Source organism: Alternaria arborescens (assembly GCF_004154835.1).
Source record: "Alternaria arborescens strain FERA 675 chromosome Unknown contig_30, whole genome shotgun sequence".
Lineage (NCBI taxonomy): Eukaryota > Fungi > Ascomycota > Dothideomycetes > Pleosporales > Pleosporaceae > Alternaria > Alternaria arborescens.
This window is the reverse complement of record NW_021167885.1, coordinates 141907-166671: the sequence shown is the minus strand read 5'-3', so window position 1 is coordinate 166671 and position 24765 is coordinate 141907. Positions and strand designations below refer to the sequence as shown.

At 52.6% G+C, this 24765-nt stretch overlaps 8 protein-coding genes across 8 annotated transcripts; 2 read left to right on the top strand and 6 right to left on the bottom strand.

Annotated features, from left to right (window-relative positions):
- Positions 1-432: 432 nt before the first annotated feature.
- AA0111_g9877 (hypothetical protein) lies at positions 433-3012 on the bottom strand (the record flags this gene model as incomplete). Its single annotated transcript, XM_028656484.1, has 1 exon — positions 433-3012. One exon carries the CDS (start codon positions 3010-3012, stop codon positions 433-435), a length of 2580 nt encoding a protein of 859 aa, XP_028502509.1.
- A 927-nt stretch (positions 3013-3939) lies between these two features.
- On the bottom strand, positions 3940-7576 carry AA0111_g9876 (hypothetical protein; the record flags this gene model as incomplete). Its single annotated transcript, XM_028656483.1, has 3 exons — positions 3940-5504; positions 5552-7333; positions 7381-7576. The coding sequence occupies 3 exons, from the start codon at positions 7574-7576 to the stop codon at positions 3940-3942; spliced, it is 3543 nt and encodes a 1180-aa protein (XP_028502508.1).
- Positions 7577-8398: 822 nt separating this feature from the next.
- AA0111_g9875 (hypothetical protein) lies at positions 8399-9317 on the bottom strand (the record flags this gene model as incomplete). The annotated part of the gene is made up of 2 exons (XM_028656482.1): positions 8399-8578; positions 8631-9317. The coding sequence occupies 2 exons, from the start codon at positions 9315-9317 to the stop codon at positions 8399-8401; spliced, it is 867 nt and encodes a 288-aa protein (XP_028502507.1).
- A 1294-nt stretch (positions 9318-10611) lies between these two features.
- AA0111_g9874 (hypothetical protein) lies at positions 10612-13377 on the bottom strand (the record flags this gene model as incomplete). Its single annotated transcript, XM_028656481.1, has 2 exons — positions 10612-11921; positions 11970-13377. 2 exons carry the CDS (start codon positions 13375-13377, stop codon positions 10612-10614), a joined length of 2718 nt encoding a protein of 905 aa, XP_028502506.1.
- Positions 13378-13981: 604 nt separating this feature from the next.
- Positions 13982-16370, top strand: AA0111_g9873 (hypothetical protein; the record flags this gene model as incomplete). Its single annotated transcript, XM_028656480.1, has 2 exons — positions 13982-15122; positions 15178-16370. 2 exons carry the CDS (start codon positions 13982-13984, stop codon positions 16368-16370), a joined length of 2334 nt encoding a protein of 777 aa, XP_028502513.1.
- Positions 16371-16846: 476 nt separating this feature from the next.
- Positions 16847-17954, bottom strand: AA0111_g9872 (hypothetical protein; the record flags this gene model as incomplete). The annotated part of the gene is made up of 3 exons (XM_028656479.1): positions 16847-17338; positions 17388-17815; positions 17867-17954. The coding sequence occupies 3 exons, from the start codon at positions 17952-17954 to the stop codon at positions 16847-16849; spliced, it is 1008 nt and encodes a 335-aa protein (XP_028502512.1).
- A 1084-nt stretch (positions 17955-19038) lies between these two features.
- Positions 19039-22711, bottom strand: AA0111_g9871 (hypothetical protein; the record flags this gene model as incomplete). The annotated part of the gene is made up of 4 exons (XM_028656478.1): positions 19039-19179; positions 19229-19394; positions 19445-22491; positions 22541-22711. 4 exons carry the CDS (start codon positions 22709-22711, stop codon positions 19039-19041), a joined length of 3525 nt encoding a protein of 1174 aa, XP_028502511.1.
- Positions 22712-22895: 184 nt separating this feature from the next.
- On the top strand, positions 22896-24627 carry AA0111_g9870 (hypothetical protein; the record flags this gene model as incomplete). Its single annotated transcript, XM_028656477.1, has 8 exons — positions 22896-23011; positions 23060-23346; positions 23397-23464; positions 23512-23619; positions 23667-24003; positions 24053-24193; positions 24240-24422; positions 24470-24627. 8 exons carry the CDS (start codon positions 22896-22898, stop codon positions 24625-24627), a joined length of 1398 nt encoding a protein of 465 aa, XP_028502510.1.
- Positions 24628-24765: the final 138 nt, after the last annotated feature.

Sequence of the window (24765 nt, the reverse complement as noted above, 5' to 3'; positions counted from 1 at the left end):
CACGTCTTCAACACCAACAAGCATCACAATTATCAAGAACAACACATTGCACCAACTTCAGATATATTCTATCATCTACAAGCTGGCCTTTTCTTCTTATTTATTTCTTTCTTTCTTTGCCCCCCGCTGCAGTAGCGAACGACATTGCTGTTGTTGCTTTCAACACAACGTCTCGTGCCCCATAGCCTCACTGTACATTAGAGTGACCAAGATACCGTACGTATGTAAAGCCTATCCTCTCATGAAGGGATATCGCTGTAAAAAGGGGAAAGCCCTAACCCAGATATACAGCATCCCCGACGCCGACGCTGCGCTTGAAGCCAAGAACCGACATTATAACACTCTGCTGAAATCAATGTGAAGTTGATGGTTTGTGAACCTCGAATACATCAAAGCCTGTAATTTTAGCTTTGTAGTCGAGTCTGTAACATGCTAGTACATGTTGGGTGGTCCAGGACGACCGGGCTGCTGGCGGGGAGGCCCACTGAATTGGCCATCAAACATCATACGTGGGTCTTCACCTCCTCGCATGCCAGGCATTGGAGGTCCACCATACCCAGGAGGTGGGAAGTAGCCTGGCGGACCCTGCATGCCATTACCACCAGGTCCTCCGGGTCCGCCTGGAAAGCCCAATCCGCGGATATTGCCGGCAGGCGGGAAGCCAGGGAGGTGGCCAAGTGGTGTGTTGCCTGCTGAGAAACTCGGCCCAGGGCCCATTTGTTGACCATTGGGACCATTAAGGCCAGGTGGTTGACGCATTGGACCACCAAAACCGGGGGGAGGAGCGATGTTTGGTCGTTCTTGGGGTGTTGGCGGCATTCCTGGTTGACCGCGTCCGCCCATGTACGGCATGTCCGGTACAGGCTGCGAAGGAATACCCATATTGGTCGGCATGCGAGGGTCGCCTCCGGTGTTACGGCGCTGAAGGCCCATAAGTGGATCCTCGGGGGTGGGGTATCCCATTGGCATGCGTTGATTCTTTCCTCGCATGGCCTCCTGTTGCTGTTGTTGTAATCGTTGCATATGTTGAAGCTCCAGCTGGCGGTCGGCTGCATCACGACGCATCATCTCATTCTCCGAAAACATGCGAGGGTCTTCCATGAAGCCGGGAGGCAGAACACCTCTGCCTTTGGGTTGGTGCTGAGCCGGAATCTGAGGCTGCTGTCTTTGCTGATCGAAGAAGGGCATGTTATGACCTTCCTGGGTCGGGCGAGGCAAATTATGGCCCTGCACTTGAGGTGGTGTACCACGAGAAGGTTGTTGCATCAGATTCAGCAGGAAGTCACGCTCACGCTGCTTGGTCGCTTGATCACGCTGTGATTCCTCGCGTGCACGACTGTTCAACAGAGCCGCAAGGTTTGCGTCTTGAGGACCATTGCGTTGCGGCGGAGGCTGATGGGGAAAGTGATCATCTGGGTGACTAGAATCGGGGCGTGGAGGTCTGAATTGATCAGACATTGCATTCTCAGGCGACATGCTGCTGAAGCGCGATTGCTGTGGAGGCCGAGATTCGGGTGGGCCAGCGCGTGGAGCCAGGATGTTCTCCAATATGCTCTGCTGTTCGAGTGTCCTTGGTGGTGGTCTACCATGTTGCGGATCCGGCGGCGGCGATTGCTGGTGGAAGTCTAACGAGATACCTCCACCATGCCTCATACCATTCGGCGGTGTGGGCATCGTTGTTGGAGGTTGAGGTCCTGGAGACGGGCCCGTACTGACTTGACCAAGCATCTGGAGAATGCGCTGGAAACCTTCCTTGTCAGCGTTCGCCTCCATGGCTGGTGCTGGGGACGCAGGTGCTGGAGCTGGAGCTTGGCCAGATGCTGCTTGTTCTTCTGGTTTTGCAAACATGGTCATGAACCTCGATTTCTTGTCAGGCTTGGGTTTCGCCGAGATGGTCTCTACTGGTGGGATATCCGCTGACTTGTCTCTACCCCAGTTGCCGAAGAGAATGCCCTGTGTAGGCTCCGCTCCAGAAGGCGTGTGCAGAGGGGCGGTTAGCATAGGCGGAGCGGTGATGGAAATGGCCGTAGATGTCTCGGCTGGTACCTCTCTCGATTCGTCCTTTTCTCCAGCTGGCGTGTCCTTGGCCCTCATCTGCTCCTTCCAGCGCTGGAAATCTTCTTGTGTACGAGGCTTGAACTCCTTTTTCTCGATCTTAGTGTCCATCCATTCTGGGTCTTCTTCTCCGCCTGCACGATTGCCACCTCTGTTCCACTCACGGCCATTGTCCCGTTCTCGGTCTCGGTCGCGTTCACGCCAGCCGCCCTGTACACCAGTCTTGATACCCTCATCCTTGTCATCACGGCGACCCCAGCGCGGTTCGTTGCGCTCGCGATTGCCACGGCGTGGGGCTACGTCCATCTCAGGGTCACCCTCATGCTTGTCGCGATTGCGGTCGCCGTTGCGGTGAAAACGCTCAAAGTCCTCCTGACCCAGACTTTTGCGTCCCTTGATGTTGGTCCAGCCCTCACCGTCCTCTCGGGGAACGCGACGGCCGTTGGTGTAGCCCTTGTCTCGGTTGCGGTCGGTTTCGCGGTCCCGCGTCCACCGATCGTTCTTTGGGAAGCGGTCGCCAACATTGTCTCCGTCTGTAGAAGTGAAACCTGTGCGTTCCTTTGCGTCGCCCGTTCCCTTGGCCGGCGTGCGTGCTGACAAAAAGGCTAACTTTGGCGGGCCAAGCACCGTCTCTTCGCCAGGTTCTACAAAAAGCGCGTCAATAGCGGCCTTGATGCCCTGAACATCAGAAGACTTACGCATGCTCTGACGCCGACCGAACTGGCCCATGGGGTTGATCAGCGGCCGCTGCTCATTTGGCGTGGCCCCTTCTCCGTCTCGAGCGCCCCGAGTGCGACGCATAGTGCCGTTGTTATTGTTGGCGTGGCCATTGTTGGTGTTTTGGTCGGCAGGCACGTCCATCCATTGTGAGATTGAAGGCAGTCCATCAGGCTTCTTGACTAGTGGAGACTCCTTCAGAGCCAACAGGTCAGCCTCCGAATAGGTAGGCCCCCGCATTCTCGCGAGCTCAGCGCAGCGCGAATGTGCAGGCAGGTATAGGGTAGGTTAAGCTTGTCGTGTTCAGCGTCGAGAGACGAGCCGTTGTGTAGGTGGTAAGGTGTTTAGTGAGTGATGATGGGTGAAGAGACTGTCTCGAGACAGCCGGGTGGTGAATCGCCTGTCTCGCTTGCAATTGAACAATGCCCGCTCTGCAACCCTTTTAGAGACTGAGAATGGGGACGTCGACGATGAATGCGATACAAATGGACGTTTGCGATAGGATGATGTTGAGCGATTGCAGTATGGGTCGAGTTCGAGGCGCGTGCGTATCGCAAGTTGCTGGGCGAGGTGAAGGAGCTCGAGGTGGGATGCAACGTGGTAGGGGAGTAGCGCACCCCTGCTGCTGTAGCGGCGACGGAAAGCGGAGAAGAAACAATTGCGAGCTCACGTCTTTACGGCAGAGCAGTAATTTCGGAATGGAAAAGTCTCGGGTAGTTATGGGGCACTTTGGTTTAAGCAGCGGGCGTGTGAGTAATAGCGCAGGTGTTTGTTGTGGTTTTGTGTCCCAGGTCGCGAGTGGTGCGGGTCTCTTTGAGAGCCAGCCCTGGAGACACGCGCCAAGCAATGCTGCGGGAACAAGTAGGTGCGTCATATTGGGGTCCGCAACATGTGCCCACAGCGTGCACTACACCAGGTAGACATGGCCTCACGTTCATCATTATCAGATTACGGCACGGATACGAAAATCAGACCACGTCGCGTGACAATGACTGCCTGGAGTTTTTGCTAGGCACTCGCGCCACAGATGAACTATGCATGACCCCCAAATTAGGAAGTCGCAAACAACGCCCTGTGTTTAAACGGAGGAAACACGCTGCAATGCTCTCGAATCGGTTTCCCAAACGCCTCATATGGCTCAAAGATGCGTACTAAGACTAAGAAACATCAGACCTTCGCAAGGGAGGCCATCGTCTGTCCGAGGCTGTCACTGCTCCACGCAGCTACCTTCTCTCGATCGCATGTTTCATAGACACGTCCTGCTAGTGTCTTCAGTGCACGGTGTCGCGGATCGTAGCCATCGAGCATCATCTGGATCCATGGGATAAGCCCACACCTTGTGATGAGCGTTGTACTGCCTCCTACATGTGTTGCTCGCAGCAGCAGCCTCACAATCTTGTCCTTCGCCGAAGCTGGACACGATCGTGATCCGTAATGAGTCAACAACTGCTCGAATATGTTGCTCCTTCGGAACAACTCCATATCTGCAGGCGTCCGCAGACTGTCCATGAGGTAGTCAAAGTACCAGTCCACTTCCTTGTGATACGTTGTATCGTCGTCAGGTTGGCTGGCAACGATGCGATGCCAAAAGAAGCGTAGTAGAGAGCTAACATCCCAGGCTGGGGCGGTGGTGAGGAATTTGTTCACTGTGCTGAAGAGAGAGTGCGTGGGATCCCCCACAATACCCGCACAACGAGCGGCCAGCACGCCACCAACGTACGGGAAAGCTTCGGCACCAGTTAAGTCCACCGATTCCAGAAGCTCGCCGAGGAGGAGATAGAGTTGCTGGAGTTCAGAGTCCATATTGCTTCCTTGTCCTGCAGCGGCCTCGTCCTTTCCGGGTACATGACGACTGCTGGATTGTATTGTCGCCGTGAGCTGTCGAATGTTGTTGATGGCTTGTATGCGAATTTCCGTGTGCTCAGAGCAGAGGCACAATAGTAGTTCCCCGATATCTCCATCATCAAGAGCTTCGCCAAGCTCTTTCTTCCTCCATCGTGTAAGTCCGGTATGCTTTTCGTCTTCCACAGGCGGCGCCTCCAGGTCGATAGCAGATCTAGACTTGCCTTGCTGCTCAGTCTCTTCCGTGGGCCTGGGGACCGGCGATGTCGAGGATCTTTCCGAGCCACTGAAATCTGCTCCAGTTGCCAGCTTCAAGGCCTCCTTAGCTCTTTCTTTGCCCATTTTCCACAGAAACGCATCCTTCAAGACTTCCTTGTATGCCACACTCGCAGACTCTACTAAAGCATTGCGTACATGCTCTAGTTGCGTCTCATCTTCGCCAATCAACTTGAGGAGATATAGAAGTCTCGACAACCATTGCGCGATGGTGTCCGCCGTAGTGCCTACTGACGTCTCCCCACCCTTGAATGGCCACTGTTCCACCAAAGTCATCAACAGTGTGCTGAAGGGGCCAAGGCTGCTTGCAGATTGCCCAGTACGTTTACGCATGGCATCCAGGTCATCGAAGTATTTGATAGGTACTTTGGTGAACCGCGCGCAGCAGTCATCTAGGAACCCCAGGACGTCGCAGGATGGTGTGGCCGATCCAGAGGTCGACCCCAAGCTTGCGATAAGAGCATCAAGCGCATCGGGTGAAGTTTTCGTCTGCAGCATTTCCTGGTCGTGCAAGATGTCGCTTAATAAGGATCTAATACCTGTATACAGTTCACTCTCTTTCGACGTTACCAGCAGCTTAAGAAGCGTCACAAACGGTGAGTACTGGAGTGATTCTGCTTAGGTTAGTAATGGAACTATTGTAGCTCAAAAGAAAACTTACTCTGCTTTTGCCACCATCGCATAGCAGGCGAAAGCTTTGCCATCTGTATCCAGTGCTCAAGTTCCATAATACGGAAGACTTTATCTTCAGGTGATGCTGTAGGCTTGTCGGCCTCCACTAGCGCATTGCATAGCGGTACCGACACGTCGAACTTCTCTTGTAGCGCAACTTGGGGTGTGGCTTCGTAGTAAAGCCGCAGTAATCTGGTAATTGACTCTCGCTTCATGTCTTTCAGACCCGGCTTCTTGAGCGCCAAGAATACAGTGCGAATGGGTGGGCAACGCCGACTGACTTCTGAGATCAGACGCTTAGCTGCTTGGTTCCATTGCTTAGAAGATCTGGTAGCACCGGCATCATTGAGCTCTCTAAGAACAGCTTGTAGCTTCTGAAGCGCTACTATCAGGACACGGATAGCGAATAGCTGAATAAGGTCGGAGTTGTGGTTGAGACATTTGGTAAGAACTTGCTGATTCAGTGGTTGTGGCAAGATGCTGTTCATCAGCACGGGTACTGGAGGTGGGTGGTCGCGGAAGCTTCTCTTCGCACCGAAGTACTTGGGCACGGGGAGCTGGATAGCTTGATAAAGGAAAGCAGAGTATCCTATCCATGTCGAGGTGAGCTTGGGGTCGTAACTAAAGTCGCGTCGCTTGATAAAGTAATCTGCAACCAGCTCGGGACAGGCTCGGAAGATGTCAACAACAAGCTCTTGGTGAAGGGTATTTGCGTATGGTCTTTGACTCTGTATAAACTCAGAGAGAATGACGTTCCGCACTTTGGGAGTCTTGCTATAGTTGTCAACTGACTCGAGGCCCAGGTCATTGCCGTAATCAGCGGCATCGTCCTGTTCGCCCTCGTCGTCATCAAAAGTCGACGGATAGAAGCCTTGTGTAGGCAGCATAACACCATAGGCAGGATCTGTACAGACCAGGCGAAGGAAGTCATGCGCGAGCTGATCAGGTGCCTTCTGTCCTTCCGAGAGGGAGCCTTCCTCCACCTCGTAACTGTACAGACTAGCTATGCGAGAGAGAGCCTTTCCGTTCAGGATCCTGCTCTTTGTGTGTCTTGCGATAGCCTTGTCCTGGAAAACATGGCTTTTGAACACATCGAGTATCTCGTAGATGAGGAAAGGTGGGTCTGCGCGGATATGATCGAATACAGCACGGACAACATTGGTGTTTGATAAGATTTCGCTCTTTGCCCGCTCGTCCTGATACCTCAGGTGCATTAGTAGATACCTGATGGCTGTCGTGCGAATGCTTGGTTTCTTGACATGGTCCGCCGCCGACTGCTCTCTTCCAAGATTGATGTTCCTTCCAAGTATTTTGGGCTCAAGTGTAAAGTCCCTCTTCGCGTAGACGGCTCTTGCATGCGCACCCTCGTTGAAGCGTACAAGCTCGGTAAGCAATCGCAATGCCGGCGCAATGACATTGTCCTCTTTGGGTGCTGCCGATGTACTACGGACAAAACGGCGAGCGATGGATGGCTGCAGGAGTGTCTTGGCAAGAAGTGTGCCGTACTCGAGGAAATCACCGTGGCTGGCAAAGACCTTGAACAGGAGCGCGAGCACAGCTGTTACCTGCGAGACAATCGCACTGTAGTTGGTTTCCACAGCATGATCCCACCCCTGGGTGAGGTTCTGCAGAAACGACTTGTCCTGTTCATCCCGTCCTCTTCCTTTCTGTGTGTCCAGGTACTCGCGAAGTATGGCTCGCTTGCGGGGCAGGTCGTGCTCATCGGTTGGGTAGAGGATTGAGTCGAGGAAACGCTTGAATAAACTCAGGCCTTTTTTGTGTCAGATCCAGGTCATTACAAAGTCTGGTTGTGCCTACCACTTCGAAAGTCGCCTGAAGAGCTTTGGTCGAAGAACAGAGCATTTTGTAAGTCGCGCGCCGACGTGATTTCTTCAGCGCTGCCATTCGGTCGTGGTGAGTTGCGCTCTGCCGTGTGATCGACTCTTTGGCGCTTGGAGTCGCGGTCAGAATGCGCGCTCTTGGTGTTGGCCTCGAAAGCCGTTCTTTTCCCCATGTCGCATGTCCCGTTGTAACTCACAATCGCATCTCTCAAAAAGTTCTGGAAGTTCTCCCGGGATACGTGCAGGGATTAGCGCGCTAGTCCGAGGTCCATGCGTGCTCCAATCGGCGAATGTCAACTATAACTCCGCACTTCAGTCCCTCTTGTCGTCCTGTATCATCTTCGACCGCCTGGCGTCGTACAGCATTGAAGTGTCTGTCGCAATGATTTAACCCGGGTGTCACTGGGCTTCAACATTGTAGTAAGCAAACATGTGCAATGAAACCTTTACGTCAATTTTCCACAAATTCTTTCTATTGTTTGAAATGTGATGTGATATATTGTCTACCTATCCAGAAGCGAATCTTTCTGCCGTCTTTCCAATTACAATATCCTAGGATGACAAAGACCAAGATGCGATTGTGACTCTGCAAGAGCTCAATATGTTTCCTCTAATGGTGGTGGGATGGTCCCGATAACTTCTTCGTGATAGCGTGGTAATAGCAACAGAGATGCATGATGTACAAAAAGAGAGAATGACAAAGACTCCAAATATGCCGCAGTGTCGCGATACCATGCAGATGAATCAGGACTCGAAAATGAGTCGTGACTTCGGCCCAAAGTCCCGCGCGACAAGTAAGACCCAGATATAAAACGCCGTACAAAGTTTTGATGGTAGGTTGCCGCTAAACAAGCAGATCCGAGATATGTTCAAATAGAGAACAGGGTATCATGTAGCGACGTGAAAAGGAAAAAAAAAGAGGTCAAGGGAAATAGCAGCGAAAAACGGGAACTATTGTTGGGTATTTTGGAAGGATAATTTCTGCGTGTTTTTTGCTATCGTTTTAAGGGTTTGTGGTACTTTGAGCCCGAACTTATCGAGTTGTTCTTCTCGCGGATTTTTATTGTTGGTGGAGGTTCCTGGTTCTTGACGGAGAGGAGGGCTGAGATGGCAAGGGTGATGAGTGTGATGAGCTCTGCGGTAGCTGCACCAATAGCAGTGTAGAATGCGACACCCTATATAGTGTGTTAGTGGTTGTTGTAGTTGGAAGACGCGGATCTGAATTACCTGCTCTTCGCAGACAGCGCGGTACTGGTACCGTCCATTGGTCAAGACATTCGCGTTGGTGCACGAGTACCTTCCCAAGCTGGCCTTACTTGCCTTGTCCAACAAGTTGAACACGACCAACGCTGTGACCCACATGATGACTCCAAAGCTTCCAGCGACGATGCGGTAGACGTCCCGTGAGCGAAATGGTCGGCGGAAAGAGCGCTTAAAGGACAGGGTGAGGATGGCGACCGAGGCGAGGAAGTTGCCGGCGGCAATGGCAAACAGAACAATAGAAGGCGCGAGGTTGGTGTGGGCAGGCCAGACCATGGGCAGCTCGCCCTTACGCAGATCGATATAGCGGTTGCCGCGGTAGATTTCAAACGTGTGCATGAGCATGCAGACGACGGCGCCGCTGAGAACGATGATGAGTAGGCGAAGACATGACCGGACTCGGCTGAGCCAATGCGCTCGCGACGAGATGGCGAGCTCGAGAGGCATTGGCAGCCTGGGGGACTTGTAGTTGGCGTAGTCGGCGGCCTTGTAGGACGAGAGAGAGCCGACGAGTCGCGAGAGGTTGTATGGAGTCGGCGGGGGAGGCGACGACGGCGAGGGTTCGGTAGTGGTAATAGTGCAGGTCTGGGCAGAGCTAAGACAAGTCGTTGTGGTGGATGTGTAGTGATTCGACGCGAAGTAAGCTCTGGCCATGATCTTGGGAGAGGTGTCGGCACAGGCGTGGCAGCTAGGCGTCGCGCACCCCTCGAGTGCTAATGGGGGCGTCGAGGTTTGCCGCAACAGTGGATAGAGAGAGTCGCGACGAGCCCAGAGGACATGTGTCGGAGCAAGACGAGGTGTGATGGACGCGGCAGGAAGAAATGGCCGTGACATAACCCCCTAGCCCTAAGCAACCTTAACGAGGCTGAGTCCCGGGGACGCTTGTTGAGCTCTGCCGATCGACTTTACGTCGAGACTCTGCATGCGCCAGACGCGCTCGGCTAGTATGCACTGGTATGCATCTTGTCTGCATCGACCCATTCAACTACTCGCTTGCCAATTACTTTCTGCAGCCTGCATCTGCTTTCCATGGCGCATCGTGAAGTTGCTCAGGCAGACACTCCAGGAAGGCGCGACCTGCACTAGCGAAATGGTACCCGGAATAGCCAGATTGCGCCTTCCCTATTGGCCCCGCGTTTCACCCGCGCCTCCAGAATCCATCTTCGTCATACTGTTTGCGCCTCATGTACGATATTTCCTTCTCGTACAGCACTCACCTCGTCCTACAGTTTCTGACATACACACGGCAACTGCACACTCGAATACCCGCGCTGCCAAGCAACACCTCTACCATGTCTAGGCATCCTGCTGATATCACACATTCCTAGCATCGTCTTATTGAGCGTAAGACGCGCGTTCGTTGCAAAAAGGCGTCCAATGGCATCCTCGTTTCCGACAGGGGTATGCGGCCCGCTATTGACTCGAGCTGCCAGCGCCCAGGAACCACATTGAGAAATATCGTATACAGCCAGAAGCGACTGTCCGCCCGTTGAACGGAAATATGTGTAATTTGTCTACACCACACTGCTGCAGTAACTTGGCCCCGAGTTCGTATTCCATCTGACATCTGGGCTGTGTAAACACCGATTTCACGCCAAGCTGTGGCCCCGCACAGCCACGGACCCCACGGCAACGCAGGCAGACTTGACGTTGTCTGGTGATGCAACTATTCGCGACTGCCAGTGATAAGGTGAGCGTTGGACGGCATCATCTTCCGAGGACAGGACAGCTTCCTGTTTCCAACGCCCTAGCCTGTGCCCGTATAATTATGTCGTCACTGTGCACGAACCCACGTTCTTCGGGCAAGGATGTGAAGAACTTGATCATCACACGGAACGAATTGCTGGCCTTGATACGCTAGCCTAATATGCCTTGGACTCAGAAAGACGATAACTTCTCCCTACTTTCAAGTTTCTACTTGTTATCATTGATAGAGTCTGTGCGAGTCTCACTCAGTCATACACTTCTCGAATAGCTCCTCAAATCCAGGCGATGCCTGCATTACGCCCTGTTTTTCCTTCTCCCAGGCTTCACCAAGTCCATCCGTCTCGGCAGCCTGCATGATAGCGTCAAGCATAGCCACTGATTCCTGTACTTCGGACATCAAATGCTTGATGTCTTCGCCGTTTGTCATTTTCTGACGTTCTATACATCTGCTCCAGAGCAGACACATTCCCATCATGATTGTTCCTCTGTGAGCAGGCAGCCTTGGCCATGCGTTGAGCTGTACACTCTGTGATGCTTTCAACGTTGAAAGAAGGAGAGGCTTGTGGCTAAGTTCCAATGGCTCCTGTAATATGATTGAGAGCAGGGGCATAAGGTCGGGGAGGTGTTTGACTGTACCAATGCCCATGAGCCCTAGTAGAACAGGGACGTGTGACATGATCAATGTGGCCAACTCTGCGTACGACGACGGCCTAGGAAAATGTGCTAGAGGGGAGAGGACTCCTTCACGAAGGATCTTATCCAAGAAACGCTCCCGAGAGTCGCCTTTGTCGGTGTCTGCCGGAAGAAGCTGAGCAAGAAGAGTCACAGTGGGGAACACCTCTTTCAAGAGCGTGACAGACTCGGCTTCCGGTGTGATAGAAGGGATATATGTGAACATGGGTAGCAGAGCCTCAGCAAAGATATTGTGGTATCCAGTGCGGTGCAGGAACTTTGCGGAATCCTGACCGGCAATTGGCTTGTTCGTACCGCCCGCCACGACCGTCTGGTGTAGATTCTCAAGTAACAGGCCGAGCATGTGGCAGCCTCGCGCTTTCCACTCCGTTGCAACATCATCCATCATCTTCAGTATTGGGGGCATCAGCAAGTACCATTTTGCTTCTATTGTCTTCGGATCCAGCACACTTATTGTCCATCCCAGCAAATCCAAGGCATACTGATTTACAGAGTCTTTCCAAGGGGCCGGTTGCCGTGAGGCTTCTAGCGCATTTGATGTAGGCTTATTCTGCGGAAAGAGAGGTGGGATGGTAAGCTGAAGAAAGTGTGATGCCAGGCGAAGGGAAAGCTCACTATCAGTTTTTTCAGCCCTAGAAACCTTCACAGCTTCGATAGCTGCGGTAGGGTCGGTAACATTGGGATTGCGTAGCTGCCAGGCCATGACTACGTCGAGCGCATCTTTCATCCAAGGGCCGGGCTTGGTACCAAGTGCTTTGGCAAGGTCTGTACCTTTGAGAAGAGGTCTGAAGGTGTCGACGTCGAGGAGTTTGAGCTCGACAATGCGGTCAAGGAAGCTTTCATACGAGCGAAGAAGATCTTGAGATTATTAGCAGCATTCAGTGTAATGAATTGGCAAGTACTTACCATCTCTTGACACTCGTCCGAGCACAATCTCGTAGACAAGATTGAAAAAGACTTGCGTCCTCCATGTCGAACCCCAACGACGGATAGCCATGCCCAGAGTATCTCTAGCAGTCGCGTCGTTTGTTGGGTTGATGGTGTCTGGTCTTCGAAGGCCTTTGGCGCATTGAGCGACGACGCTGCGAATTTCTTCACTGTTGCTCAAAGAAGAAGCAATGACGTCGCAGATCTTGTTCGGTGCTTTGAAACCTTCCCGAGCCACTAGATAGGCAGCGAAGTAGGGTCGCTGTAACGGCTTTTGGTGAGGTATTGTTGGCGCATCGACCCAGGGCATCATGGTCGCGCAAATCCATGCCAGATATTTCTCTTCCTCGTTTCTCAGTAGAGTCTCTGAGATAGTAGAAGGCAAGCTAGCGTCCTTCATGACAGCCGACTCAGCAAAATCGTACGCCGGCTTGAAGTAGGCTGTTTCCGGGTCAGAAGGTAGCTCGCGGGTAGGATCTGTGAAGACAGTCCTGTAGAGACCAAAACGATCGATGAGCTCTAGAGCCATACGTGGTCTGGGACCCCTCAGCATCTTCTCGAGCTCTATGCCGACTCGCTCGCGACTAATCTTGATCTTCAACACCTCTTGTATTTCTACATTGCCCATAGCCTTGGCTGTCTCTGGCTCAATCGTGTAGTCAAGTCGGCTAGCGAAGCGGATCAGACGCAATACTCGGAGTGGATCGTCTTTGAAGGTCTGATATGGCTCGAGGGGAGTGCGGATGATCTTGGCAGCCATGTCTTCATGTCCGCGTCCAGTAAAGTCTTCGACTTGACAGGTATGGAGATTGTAGAACATGGCGTTGACAGTAGCATCGCGCCGCATGGCGTCCTCTTCGGCTGTGCCAAACTCCATCTCTGGATTACGAGAGACTTCGTTGTAAGTCTCTTTCCTAAGATTGACGAGGTCCAAATCGATGCCCATGATCTTGGTCGTGGCAGTCTCAAGGTTCTTTGACTTTTCAGGGTTCGCTTCAATCTTGTGCAGACCTGGTGCAATCCTCTTCGTCTTGTCGCGTGGACTAAGGCCATCGTCTTTCTCAACAAGTCCATGCTTCTCAGCGTTGCCCGGGATCTCAAGATATTCTTGCATTTTCAAGCCAAAATGCTCGCCAGTCATTTTGTTGATGGCAACATCGATATCATGGCTGCCAACTTTCAGAAGCTTATCTCGAACCCAGCCTCCAGTCCAACGCAGCACAATCTTCTCCTTGACTAGCTCTTCTGGAACCTGTACTCCAGTGACATCTCCACTTGAGGGTGCTTGGTCGATGTAAGCAGCCACGTCCAGCAGAAGTTGTCTGAGCTTGGACTCAACTTCTGTCAGTTCCAACTGAGCGGAGTCGACATTTTCTGTTGACGCCATAGTTCCGTAGGGGTGAAGAAATTGGGGTGAGCGGCGGTCGATTTTGCGCCGTTTGGGGCTTGGTTGTTGTGATTCGGATGGCGAGGTCGTCTTTGACATACGAGGTAGTTGCAGAGTGAGAGTAGAGAAATTCGTGTAAACTAGGCTATATCGCAGAAGTGGGTGAGGTGCCAGTGCAGGGAAGTCACGTTTGTATAGTAGTGAAAATGTGCGCGGTGAACAGATTGAGGCACGACTCATCACCAACATGCATGTGAGTCGGAACGATGGCTGCAATGTGCCCCTCTCGCGTAGATGGCAGTAAAGACAGACAAGAAGGCCGAAGCGAGTGGGCTCGCTATGTTTGTGGGCACATGTGACGTGATGAGGGACAGTTGTGTGTTGATGGAGATGCCGCATTTCGTCCAGTCACAAAGCGCAGCGGCCGCAACTGCGATGATGCACCATCCAACGTCGTCACACTCGCGCAGCTACAAACGGCCAGCTGGTGAAAGGAAAGCCTCACTGCCGCCAAGTCCAGCACACGACAATCCGGATACATGCCGACTGCCTCAGAACTTCCGCGCGCATTCAGAACCCCGCGGGCGCATCGCCCTAGCCTCTCATGACGCCGCCTCAAGATGCCACGCCGAAACCCCCAAAGTACCCAGCCGATCCGGAGGCTTCGATGATACTACCCAGACAACGCGCATCGCCGGCCTCCTCTCTCGCCAGTCTTCCGTACCGCCGCTCGAATCCAAGCCTGTCCAAGCTGTTTGAGTCCACCACCAGCATATCCACATCGCGACCCAACTCGGGCGCTGCAACCCCCACCCAGAGCACCGTACAGGGCTCCGTGTTCTCACCGGGATCAAGATTGAGTGGCACAGGGACGCCCAACAGTCTGCCGTCGGGCGTATCGGACGAGTACCGCACGCTCATACAACAGGCCTTTGTGCCATGCGTCGCTGTCTTAGCTGACGCGCAGACCGAGGAGCTGATACGGGGGAAAGGGCTGGAGGGCGGGCTGCTGCAACTGCTGCGCCCATTCGGAGAGTCGGTTCCCGGCAAAGTCACAATACGAGATAGCAACGGCGCAAGCAAGAGCTGGGAGGATTTTGGTGTGCGCTTCATCGGCGTAGATGATGCATACCCGGACTTGCGCGTCGACACGGGCGGTCAGCGTACATCCTCGAGCTCCACAGGGCGACCACGACGAGCAGGAGGCGATGTCTCACAAATCGAAGAACTCGTCGATCGCCATCTGCAGTACTCCGAGTTCAACAGACAGTCTCCCGTGTCAGACTATATGAACAAGGGCGACGCAACAGCCACCCAAACAGATGGCACCGCCTCACCATTCCATACTCTCTACCTCCGCCGGCTACTGTCAGGGCTGCCGGTAGTACCTCACGAGACATTTTCCCATCCCGTGGCCGGCATAATAGCCATCTCGTCACGGAATCCACACCCTATAGAAGAGCTCCGAAGACTCTACAACCGGCAGCACGATGGCGATCTTCGTTTCCCGCAATGGGTAGAGAATGACTTCCTACGATATTATGTTTTGATACATGATGAAGAGACGGGAGATATCGCCAAATCCAATCAAACATTCGATTCGATGAAACGGCACTTTGGTCTCCATTGCCATCTACTACGACTCAAGAGTCAGCAATGCATAGCTTCAGATGATGACAGCGTACGGTTACCGACCTGCGAGTGGATGTCTGCAGGGGAAGAGCTAGCCGAGATTCAGAAGAGAGGTACGTCTGACTGCATCAGTGTGATGTAAATGTCATGTACTGACCATTCAACAAGAAACCACAGACGACATAACAGATCCAACCCCCTACTTCCCCGATTCCGACATTAGCAGCCTGCGCACCTTCATCCGCGAACTAGTCACGCAGTCTATAATACCCAACATGGAGCGCAGCGTCTCTACTTGGAACGAGCAAATCCTTTCTCGCCGTCGCGGCTTGTCAGGCCGCTTCATGTCTCTATCAAAACGCTGGACGCCATTTGGTGGCTCACGAACCTCAGGTTCATCATCTACTGCATCAGGAAACTCCAACTATGATAGTCTACAAGGCTTTTACCGCCCTGACGCCCCCGAAGCCATCATGCGACGTTTAGCAGATTATTGCTTCATGCTGCGTGATTGGAAATTGGCGTTGAGTACATACGATATTCTAAGAACAGACTTCCAAAATGATAAAGCCTGGCGACATTATGCTGGCGCCGCTGAGATGGCAGCCTTGTCCGCGCTTATGGCACCTACACCATTATCCTCAAAGAACCGGGCGGAGAATATCGATGCGTGGATAGAAGCTGCATCCTATTCCTACACCGACCGCCAACGTAGCGCAGCACCTTACTATGCTCTCCGCACCCTCGCTCTTAGCTTTGAGCTTTTGCGCCTCCGCGGCTCCTCAGCCGCCGACGATGCCGCACGCTGGGCGACTCGCATCCTTGAGACTGGCCTTGTAGGTGCGGTAGGTCATGCCCTCATCACCGAACGTATTTCAGCCTGCTACGCAGTGCGGACAGGCGTGGGCATTTACAAGCTAGGCAGTAGACGCAGAAAGGCAGCGCTCTGGGCTGTCCTCGCGAGTGAGAATTGGTACAGACTGGACAAATCACAACAAGCGGAACGCGCCCTTGATACCGCGCTCAGGCTGTACAACACCCAAGCTGAGAATGCGGAAGGCGGGGTGGTTAGACTGCCGTTCGAGGATATGCAGCGCTTTGTGGATCAGTTGAGACAGCAGATTGTGGGCTTGAGGTTGGCTAATCAGGGATACGGCAGTGAGCATGGTGAGGGCGACGAAGGGGGGATGCAGAGCCCTGAGGTAGAAGAGGAGGCTGAGGCATTGGATAAGAGTCCACGATTACACAGGAAGAGTCTGATTGGAAGCACGGTGCCGACTATCGATATGGCAGGGCCTCTAAGTCCGGCTCTGGAGAGGCTGAAGGGTGAGGTAGATGCCAAGGGAGAGGGTTTTGAATAGACGGTAGATCATAATGTTCATAACGACTGGAGACTTGTTCATCAGAGCTATGCGTACGTACAGTCGTGACCATTTCACTATTTATGGCCTCACAAGATGCAGAACATTACACGTCTCACATATACCAAGTGACAACAAATCAACAGGAGGAATGGTTCTCATTTCCAAATAGGTATCAGTCATATACCAGAGAGATCATCCTATCATCATTCGTTCGGCAACGCAAGCGCAGCCCCCAAAACGCCAAAGCCAGTGATCAGAGCGCGGCCCAAGCACTTTGGCACCCGTCAGTCATGCTGGCATATGCAACGATGTGTAACAGACAGCCCCTGCCAATGCTCGTATGCTATGCAAAGAAGGAAAAAGGAAATAACCCGGGAAGAATAAGCGCCCAATGTTATGCTGGGGTATCATCATCAGCGTCGTCAATGTGAACCGTGAACCATTGTCCGTCGTAAACTGTCATGTTACCGTACCTATAAGGCGGTAACAGCGGGTGTGGTCTCTGCCACTGCAGCACTCGTGGGTTCTGCGGAAGCCGTTTTCTTAGGCTCTGATGGGATCACTGTAGGTGGTGGTGCGATTGCAGGTGCAGGTGTAGGTGCGCGGGATGTGGTGCAGGATGGAGTAGGGGAGGAAGTGTCTGAGGTGCGGAGACCGCGGAGCTTGATGGTGAGCCTGACAGGCTTCACCGGCTCTGGTGGAGGGATTTCAATGTTGGGCTGCTGCGAGGCTGCGAATCCATTTGATTCGTCTGACGAGCTCTCAGTGCCTTCTGGTGTGGAATCAGAGTCAAAGAGTGGCATAGGTGAGCGACGCTTTCGAGAGCGCCGACGCTGATCGTCATCGTCGCCATCGACGCTAGGACTAGGTCGCTTCTTTGAGATGACCTGTGGCACAACGTTGACATCAGGTGGCCCAGTGTGAGGTCCGGCGATGTTGCGGACGGAAGAGTAATGCTCCCAAGTCTATGGTGCGTCAGTACTGCGTCGTCGGAATAGTGGTGGCGTGGCTTACATGATAGGCGATGTGAAGTGTCTGGCGGCTGTCCTCAGCAGCCAGATCATCATTTGACGTGTAGTATGTGCGGGGTGAAAAAAGGTAGGTGTAGTCAGCCTGCCAGAGGCGGACATGGACATTGAGGGCAGAGGCAAATGCTGAGACTTCCATGTTGTCGGCCCACTCGCCGGGCTGGCCCATCTTCTCGACATGCTCTTCAAACTGTTGTTGCAGCTGCTCCTCAGTGTAGTATGTTGTGTCAATACGCTTCGCAGCGGCAGCAGCAGTCTTGCGTTTGGGATTCCGCCGTACGTTATTGCAGGCCATGTACTGGCGGTAGAAGTCTGCGCTATCTTTCATATGCTCTATGGTGGTAGTGCGTAGCACCTCGTGCATGTCTTGGGTGCCGTAGAGCTGGTCAGACAGGGCGTTGAACAGACAGTTGCCTTGGGCAAAGTCAGCCTTGAACATGGGGAGATATGGGGAACTAAGCTCACCATCGCCACGGATCTGGCTGGCATACAAGGCATTGGCCTCGAGTATGGGAAATTCAGGCGAGTTGGCCCGTTGTCTTCGGGTAGCCATATTGACAGGTGTATCTAGCGTGGGTGTTGGACAGGAGAAGTCGGTGTAATGCAATGAGGAAGGCACGGGTGTGGGGTGACGGGGTCATGGATGAGGGTTGAGCTTAGGTGCGACAGTTGCTATTGCAGTGAGGGCTGTGCCGGCCACGCCAAGTTGGTGAAGGTCGTGGCCGGTGAAGGTGAATGTAGAATATCTTTGTGACGCGCCCGAACTCTTTGAAGCTCTCGAAGGGACACGGCGACAGGGATGGCTCAGCTTGGCGAGTCGCAGGAACAACGATCTCCGCCCTGAGTCGGGACAGCTCACGCACAGGAGCCTGGAGAAGTACAATCAGACGTCAGCCAACCAGACAAGGGGACAGCGGCTTCTTGTACTCTTCGCAACTGAGAAACTAAACGCTCGAGATGGTACGGAAAAATCTTCGGCCTACATACCTCGGAGCCTGCAATGATGTCACGGACCGCAGAGCTCCCCCAGCTAGCCGATGGGGCAGGCCCGACTGATTTTCGCGATGTATGGGCGGTGAAGAGCAAAAAAGCGCGTGCAAACATGCAAAAAACGAGTCTTCTCAATAGTCTGCACAGTAACGGGAGGGTACAGGTGGCCGAGTACAGCGTTATAACGGACTTGCACGGGGCAAGCAGGCCATCTGGTCAGTAAACAAACCTCCCATGTGCGCACGCGTTTTGTCTCGTGTGCGGGAAGGAGCCAATAAGCGAGCAGGGGAATCAAGGCATGACACCCCGCCATCCCACCCAGCTCCGCAGCACGCACGATAGCAAGTAGCCGTCTATGATCCTACGGCACATCACAGGTGCGTCAAGGCAGCTGTCACTCTGAATCTGAAGCAGTCATCATGGCCGCTTAGAGGAATCTTGTCGTGGGGTCCAGGCAAGCTCGCCTGTCGATGCTGTCATCATTCTTGAATTGCCCCTCCATGTCTGTCCCTTGTAGTAGTAGTACCTATCACACCACTGCCTATGACTCTACAACTTGTCTAGTGCATATCGGGCTGCAACGCAAAGACCACATCAACACTACTCCAGAGCAGCCTATCCAGTATACCCGTCATTCAAAAGACTCCTTAGACCTGAACTGTAGTTAAGATTGTCTTGATCTCGTCTACGGTAGGCTTTAAGCTCTTTGACGGTAGACTCCAATCATGACGCTTCAACCCTCCCTCATGTGTCAAGTACCAGAGAGTCTCGGCGGCTGCAATTCGTACCTATACCACTGTCAGCATGAAAGCAACGTTGTTAACGTGTTACTCGTACCTTTGGGAACGGATGTAAAAGCATGCTCACGACCTTGGAGAGAGTGTCGGTCCTTGTCAGTGTTATGTCTCCTAAGCCACGATACACGTCCAATGCGAGATGAAGCTTTTGCATGTGCGTAGACTTGAAGTGGGCCTTTTGAGTATAGGAAAGGAGAACTCGGAAGCTGGACCTGTTAGCTGATCTGCAAACATGATACGATAGACAAGCCCTTACTTGAAAGGCGTCGACTGCAGACGCTGCATAACCTGCATGTCGAACAAGAAGGATATCACCTCTAGTAGTGGAAGCAAAACTCTATCATTGGTGATGTTTTCCTTGAGGAGCGTCAGAAAGCAGTTTGCAAAGTCGACCAAGGTAAACCGCGGATCGTCCGATGAGTCTTCGTTTGGAAGTATGTCAACAAAATCCAGCAAAGCTGCCCGCGAATTCTGCACAACAGACTCAGAGCCCATGCCCGCAGAACTCACAAATCCAACACAGATGGCGTCCCTAATCGAGGGGTCTATCGCTAATACACCTAGTGCGCTCAGGAAGTAAGCCTTGGAAGAGACATTGTGTATGACCTCATTGTTATTTTCTCTTTGCTGAAGAACTTGATAGGCAATCATGCGCATTTTGTCCAGCTTCTCCAGAGATAACCGAGTTACGTCGGCAAAGATGTCGTACTCGCGCTCGTTGCGTCTTCCGGTGAGTAAATCACATGTCCAAGCCAATTGGCCAGTTTTCAAGGCCTCAAGTCGAACAAGTGACCCGACATCTCCCCGCTCGGTGATGGTATAGTCATTCAATGCAATGTGCAGGGCGCTTGCAATCTGATCTTGTACATCTGAAGCAAGCTGAGCTGGTCGCGAAGTCTGACTGCTAAGCAAGCAACCCAAGGCTCGCAATGCCACTGTTCGAGCCTCGATTGCTACAGCTGGAGTGCATCTGAACGTGAGTACCTTCACTATTCGTCGTTGAAGGAGTTGCTTTTCGGCATCAGCTGCTAAACCGATCAAACTACCATGTGTAGCCCCGAGAGCGATAGCATGTCCCGAACATCGCAGCCCATTGTAAGATGCCTCATTTTCCAATCGATCTAGCCACGATACTACTACCTCGACCGTTTTAAATCCAGGTGCCCCAATTAGTAGTGAAACTATTGCTGGAATAGCAGCAGCGATAGCATTCAAGACTGGCTCCTCATGACGAGCCAGACAAAGATTCAATAGGTCACAAACCTGAGTTGCTGGCAAGCTAGAAGGCCAGAGCACACTGGGATACCCAAGAGTAAATCTTGCAATCGCTCCAATGAATGTGCATACTGATGATGCTGTGAACTGAGGCCGTAGCGCTGGTGATGTGAATGCTTTGTCTTCAAGCTTTAATTCGCTGGCGAACAATGTCCAGAGCTCCATCAAGGGCGCATGTGAGTTCTCATATCCTCTCTTGGCGTGAGACAATCCTGCAGTGTCAATGAGAGCCGCAAGTGCAGTTACCAATCCTTGGCGCTCTTCAACCTCGCGAGGCCGCAATGCCGCAAGCTTTTTGCGGACTTGGATCGACATCTCTTGTACCACCACAGGAGGCCGAGCCTTGGATAGAGAGCCTATAGCGTCTGCTGCAAATAGGCGTGAGTCAGAGTCCAACGACCCAGTTCCCCTCCAATCTAGCAGACCGCTGAAGAGAGCGTCCCAGTACAGTGAATGCAACCCTCCCGCCTTGATAGCCACATCAGACATTGCTCGTTGACGGAGCCCGACAGCATGGAAGTCAACGATCTGTACGAGCGGTATGCCCTCTTCTATCGTGTTGGGGTGACGACCGATGAGTTCCTGAAGCGCAGCTGATGATCCTCTTCTGATATTACCTGCTGGGTCAAGACATGCAGCCACAACCAACTCAATGGCCAACACTTGAGGGACGCGTAACGACTTGAGGTGCTCAGATGCTTTGATGGAAGCGGTATCCACTGCCAGGAGGTCGACTGTGGGGTAGCGGCGAGAGAGTGCCCAGATACCAAAGCAAGCCGCATCACGTACATTGGTACCAATAGATCCTCCAGTTGGTGAACGCTGCTCGAACCCGAGGGACAGCAGAAGGGCGTTGAGTACTTCCGACAAATGGCTGGTAGAGATCGCTTTGCGATAGAGTAATTGCGATAGTGTTAAGGTCAACCCGTGCCATCGAAGTGGGTTAACACCATTCAGATTCCGTCTAGAGCCCTGCCAGTAGATATTCTCCGTGAGAGAGGAAAGTATCGCTTCAACCACTTCGCTGGCCATGTCTGCATCCAATTTAAGGGTGATGATACTAAGCGCTTTGCTGGCACCATATCTGACTGGTGTATCGCCATCTGCAAGTGCTTCGAGAAGGTATTCGATGACCTCTTCCAATACCACTGTTGAGTCAAGCCCAGGAAGGACTGACGTTGCTTGGAGGCAATGTAGCACAGTGTTACGCAAACTCTTCACGACTAGTTTGCGCGCAACAGCTGACGATCTAACAAATGCAAGACTTTCTTGGTCCAGGATCTTCCTGCATGACAGGTAGATGGCAGCGAGGAAAGGGCCTAGTTCCTCGTTTGTAGCGGATGCTAAAAGACCGGATAAGAACGACAGTACACCAAGACACTGGTGTATATCGGTTCTTTCGCCGTTAATATCCGTGAAAAAGGATAGCGACCATTGCACCATGGCATCCAGTAGACCTAGCTTTTGCATGTCTGGTCGCACACACGTTCTCACTAAAAGACTTGCAGCGGCACCCCTCTCCTTTGTAGGAGATCGGAGGCCTGACATACATACCGAGAGCACTCGGAGAGTCACGCCAGGCAATTCTGCCGGCAGCCTCAGCCCAACAGCTACTGGCGCTTCTGCAGAAACTTGCAGCCCAGACATAGACTCCAAGGGAAAGGGCACTAAGAGTAGCTGTGAGAGCCACGACAGGAGCACATAGCGCTGTATCCATGGCTGAACCGCTAAAGGCTGTATGGAATCATCGTTCTCGGACCTGGGATCCTCGCTAGCCTCCAACTCCTTCAAAATTGGTTCGAGATAACGCGGCTCGTTGTTGAAGAATCCTTTGATGACCTTCTCGCCTCGAACCTTACAAAAGGTATTCAATACAGAGCATATAGCATGCGGAAGAGTGATAAAGCCTTGTGATGGCTCTTCTTTGGCGCTCACTGATATCGCTTCCAGATAGGCAGCAACTAGGGGAGGAATGAAGGTTTTCAGATGGGTGTCTAGGATCTGTGGATCCTCCTGAAATGGCTCGACCTAGTGGAGTTTAGCCTCTTGTGGTGAGATAACGATGCAGAACTCATACCAAGCTGCATGCTTTGTGCATATCAGTTGCTCTGACATGTTGACGGAGGGGACCGAGGGTCGCGCCATGCTGTCGTTTTCGCAGCAGTCGTGGCAGTAGCCTCTCGAAGTCTGAAAGGAGCGATGCAGAAGCTCGCTGCAATTTCAGGTCGTCGTCCTCTCCGGCACTCATCGTGAGTCAGGGTGAAGTTGTGATTCAGTTTGCAGGTGACGATGGGTGCCTTGTCGCCCGAGTCATTTTCGGTCATCATGGGCAAGCACGACGCGTGGTCCTGAGTCAACCCCCGCGACGCGCTTTCACAACTTCTTCCACGAACAACGGTCGCGCAACTACGTCAGCCACAACAACACGCACAATGGCGGAAGACAACTACAGGGACTATCTTGTCGCGAGGGTAGTTACAGAACAAAAGCCTATCACCTACAGGCTGCTCAGCAGAGTACTCAAGACCAATGTCAATACAGCGAAGCGGTCAGTACAGTCCGTGCAACTGTTCGAACGTGAGCTTACATGATGCAGGATGCTCTTCGAGTTCCATCAATATCAGAATGCGCGAAAACCGAATTCTGTCCACGCCACCTACCTTGTCGTCGGTACACCGAAACGGACTGAGAGGACCAATGGCGCCCCCGCAAAGAAAGCCGAAGACGCTGACAAGCGCAATCCGCCCACTATGAGCTCCAATCTACATCTACAAGGGCCTGGAGACCCTGATTATATCAGTGACTCCGACGACGAAGAGACGCCTGCGCCTGAAGGTGTAAAAGAAACCCGGATTCTGCTGGTGCCAGAGACCGATTTGGAAAGTGCGTCTCGGTACACGATGACCGCGAGACTTCGCTGACGGCCTGCACAGAGACCCGATCAGAGCTTGAAGATGGATCCACGGCCCATATATATAGTCTGGAGGCTGGTGCGATTAAAGTATGAGGCCCCCGTACACTTCAAAGCTTCTACTAAAGCAGGCACAGCTTAGCATTCTGTCTTTGTGCAACCACGAGGTTGTAGCAGAATATACAGACGAAGATCCTCTGGAGCGATGGAGAGTGTATGGTTCAATACGAAACCAACACATCAAGGTATGAAAACTAGTCACATATACTTGGACACGCTAATTTGTTTGTAGAAAAGGACTGCAAAGTATGCCCCTTCTACTGCTTCATCCAAGCCCGCTACGAACCCCGTTACGATGCCTGTCACAAAAGCTGCAATAAGCCTAAGCATGAAAGGAAAGGAGAGCTCGACATCTACAAGGAGAGGAAGCGCATCTGAAGATAACACATCCGGTCGTTCAACACCACAACCCTCTGCCGGCTCCGCTACACTCAAGAGGAGCGATTCAAAGTCCGGGGCGAAGAAAGACAAGGCAACGGGTGATCTGTTCAAATCCTTTGCAAAGGCTAAGCCAAAAGCGAAAGAAGCAGAGAAGTCGCAGGAGTCTACGCCGGCTCCGGTTGAAGATGGTGCGTAAACACATCGTCTTTTCTGGCTGTATACGACTAACTTGTCTAGAACCCATGCAAGGCATGTCCGAAGACGAAGGCGATCCCGATGACGAACCTGAAATCAAGATCGACGAGGAGAAGAATGAAGCAGCCCGCAAAGCTCGAGAAGAGCGAGCCGAAAGGCTACGCAAGATGATGGAAGACGATGGTAAGTACTCAGAGCTGAGGTGGTTTTTGTCGTCTAACGTTCGTAGACGAGGAAATGCCCGATGCGCCAGCCACAGCAGATTCACAGCCAGAAGCCCCCTCTACAGCGGCCACGGATACAACTGAGCCAGCTGAGGGCGAAGCTACAGTTACCGTTACGAACGGTCGTAGACGCGGCCGAAGACGAGTGATGAAGAAGAAGAAGGTCAAGGACGAAGATGGCTATCTCGGTTAGTAGTCAAAGCGTCCGCAAAGCCCACCAACTAATTGCGCACAGTAACTAAGGAAGAAGCCGTCTGGGAGTCCTTCTCCGAAGAGGAACCCACGACAAAGAAGGCCAAGCCAGCATCTGCCAAACCATCAAGCTCAGCGAAAGGAAAGAACGCAGGCAAGAAAGGACAGGGGAGCATTGCTAGTTTTTTCAAGAAAGCTTGAGATGCCCATAGACAGATACGCTTGCTAAGATATTTTCATGTATGTCACGATGAAGACGGGAATGCTCCTGAAGTTTTGTCCGGACAGTGCAAAAGTCGAGCATAGTGTACTGTACAATCATTCAAGCTGTCCCCAGGC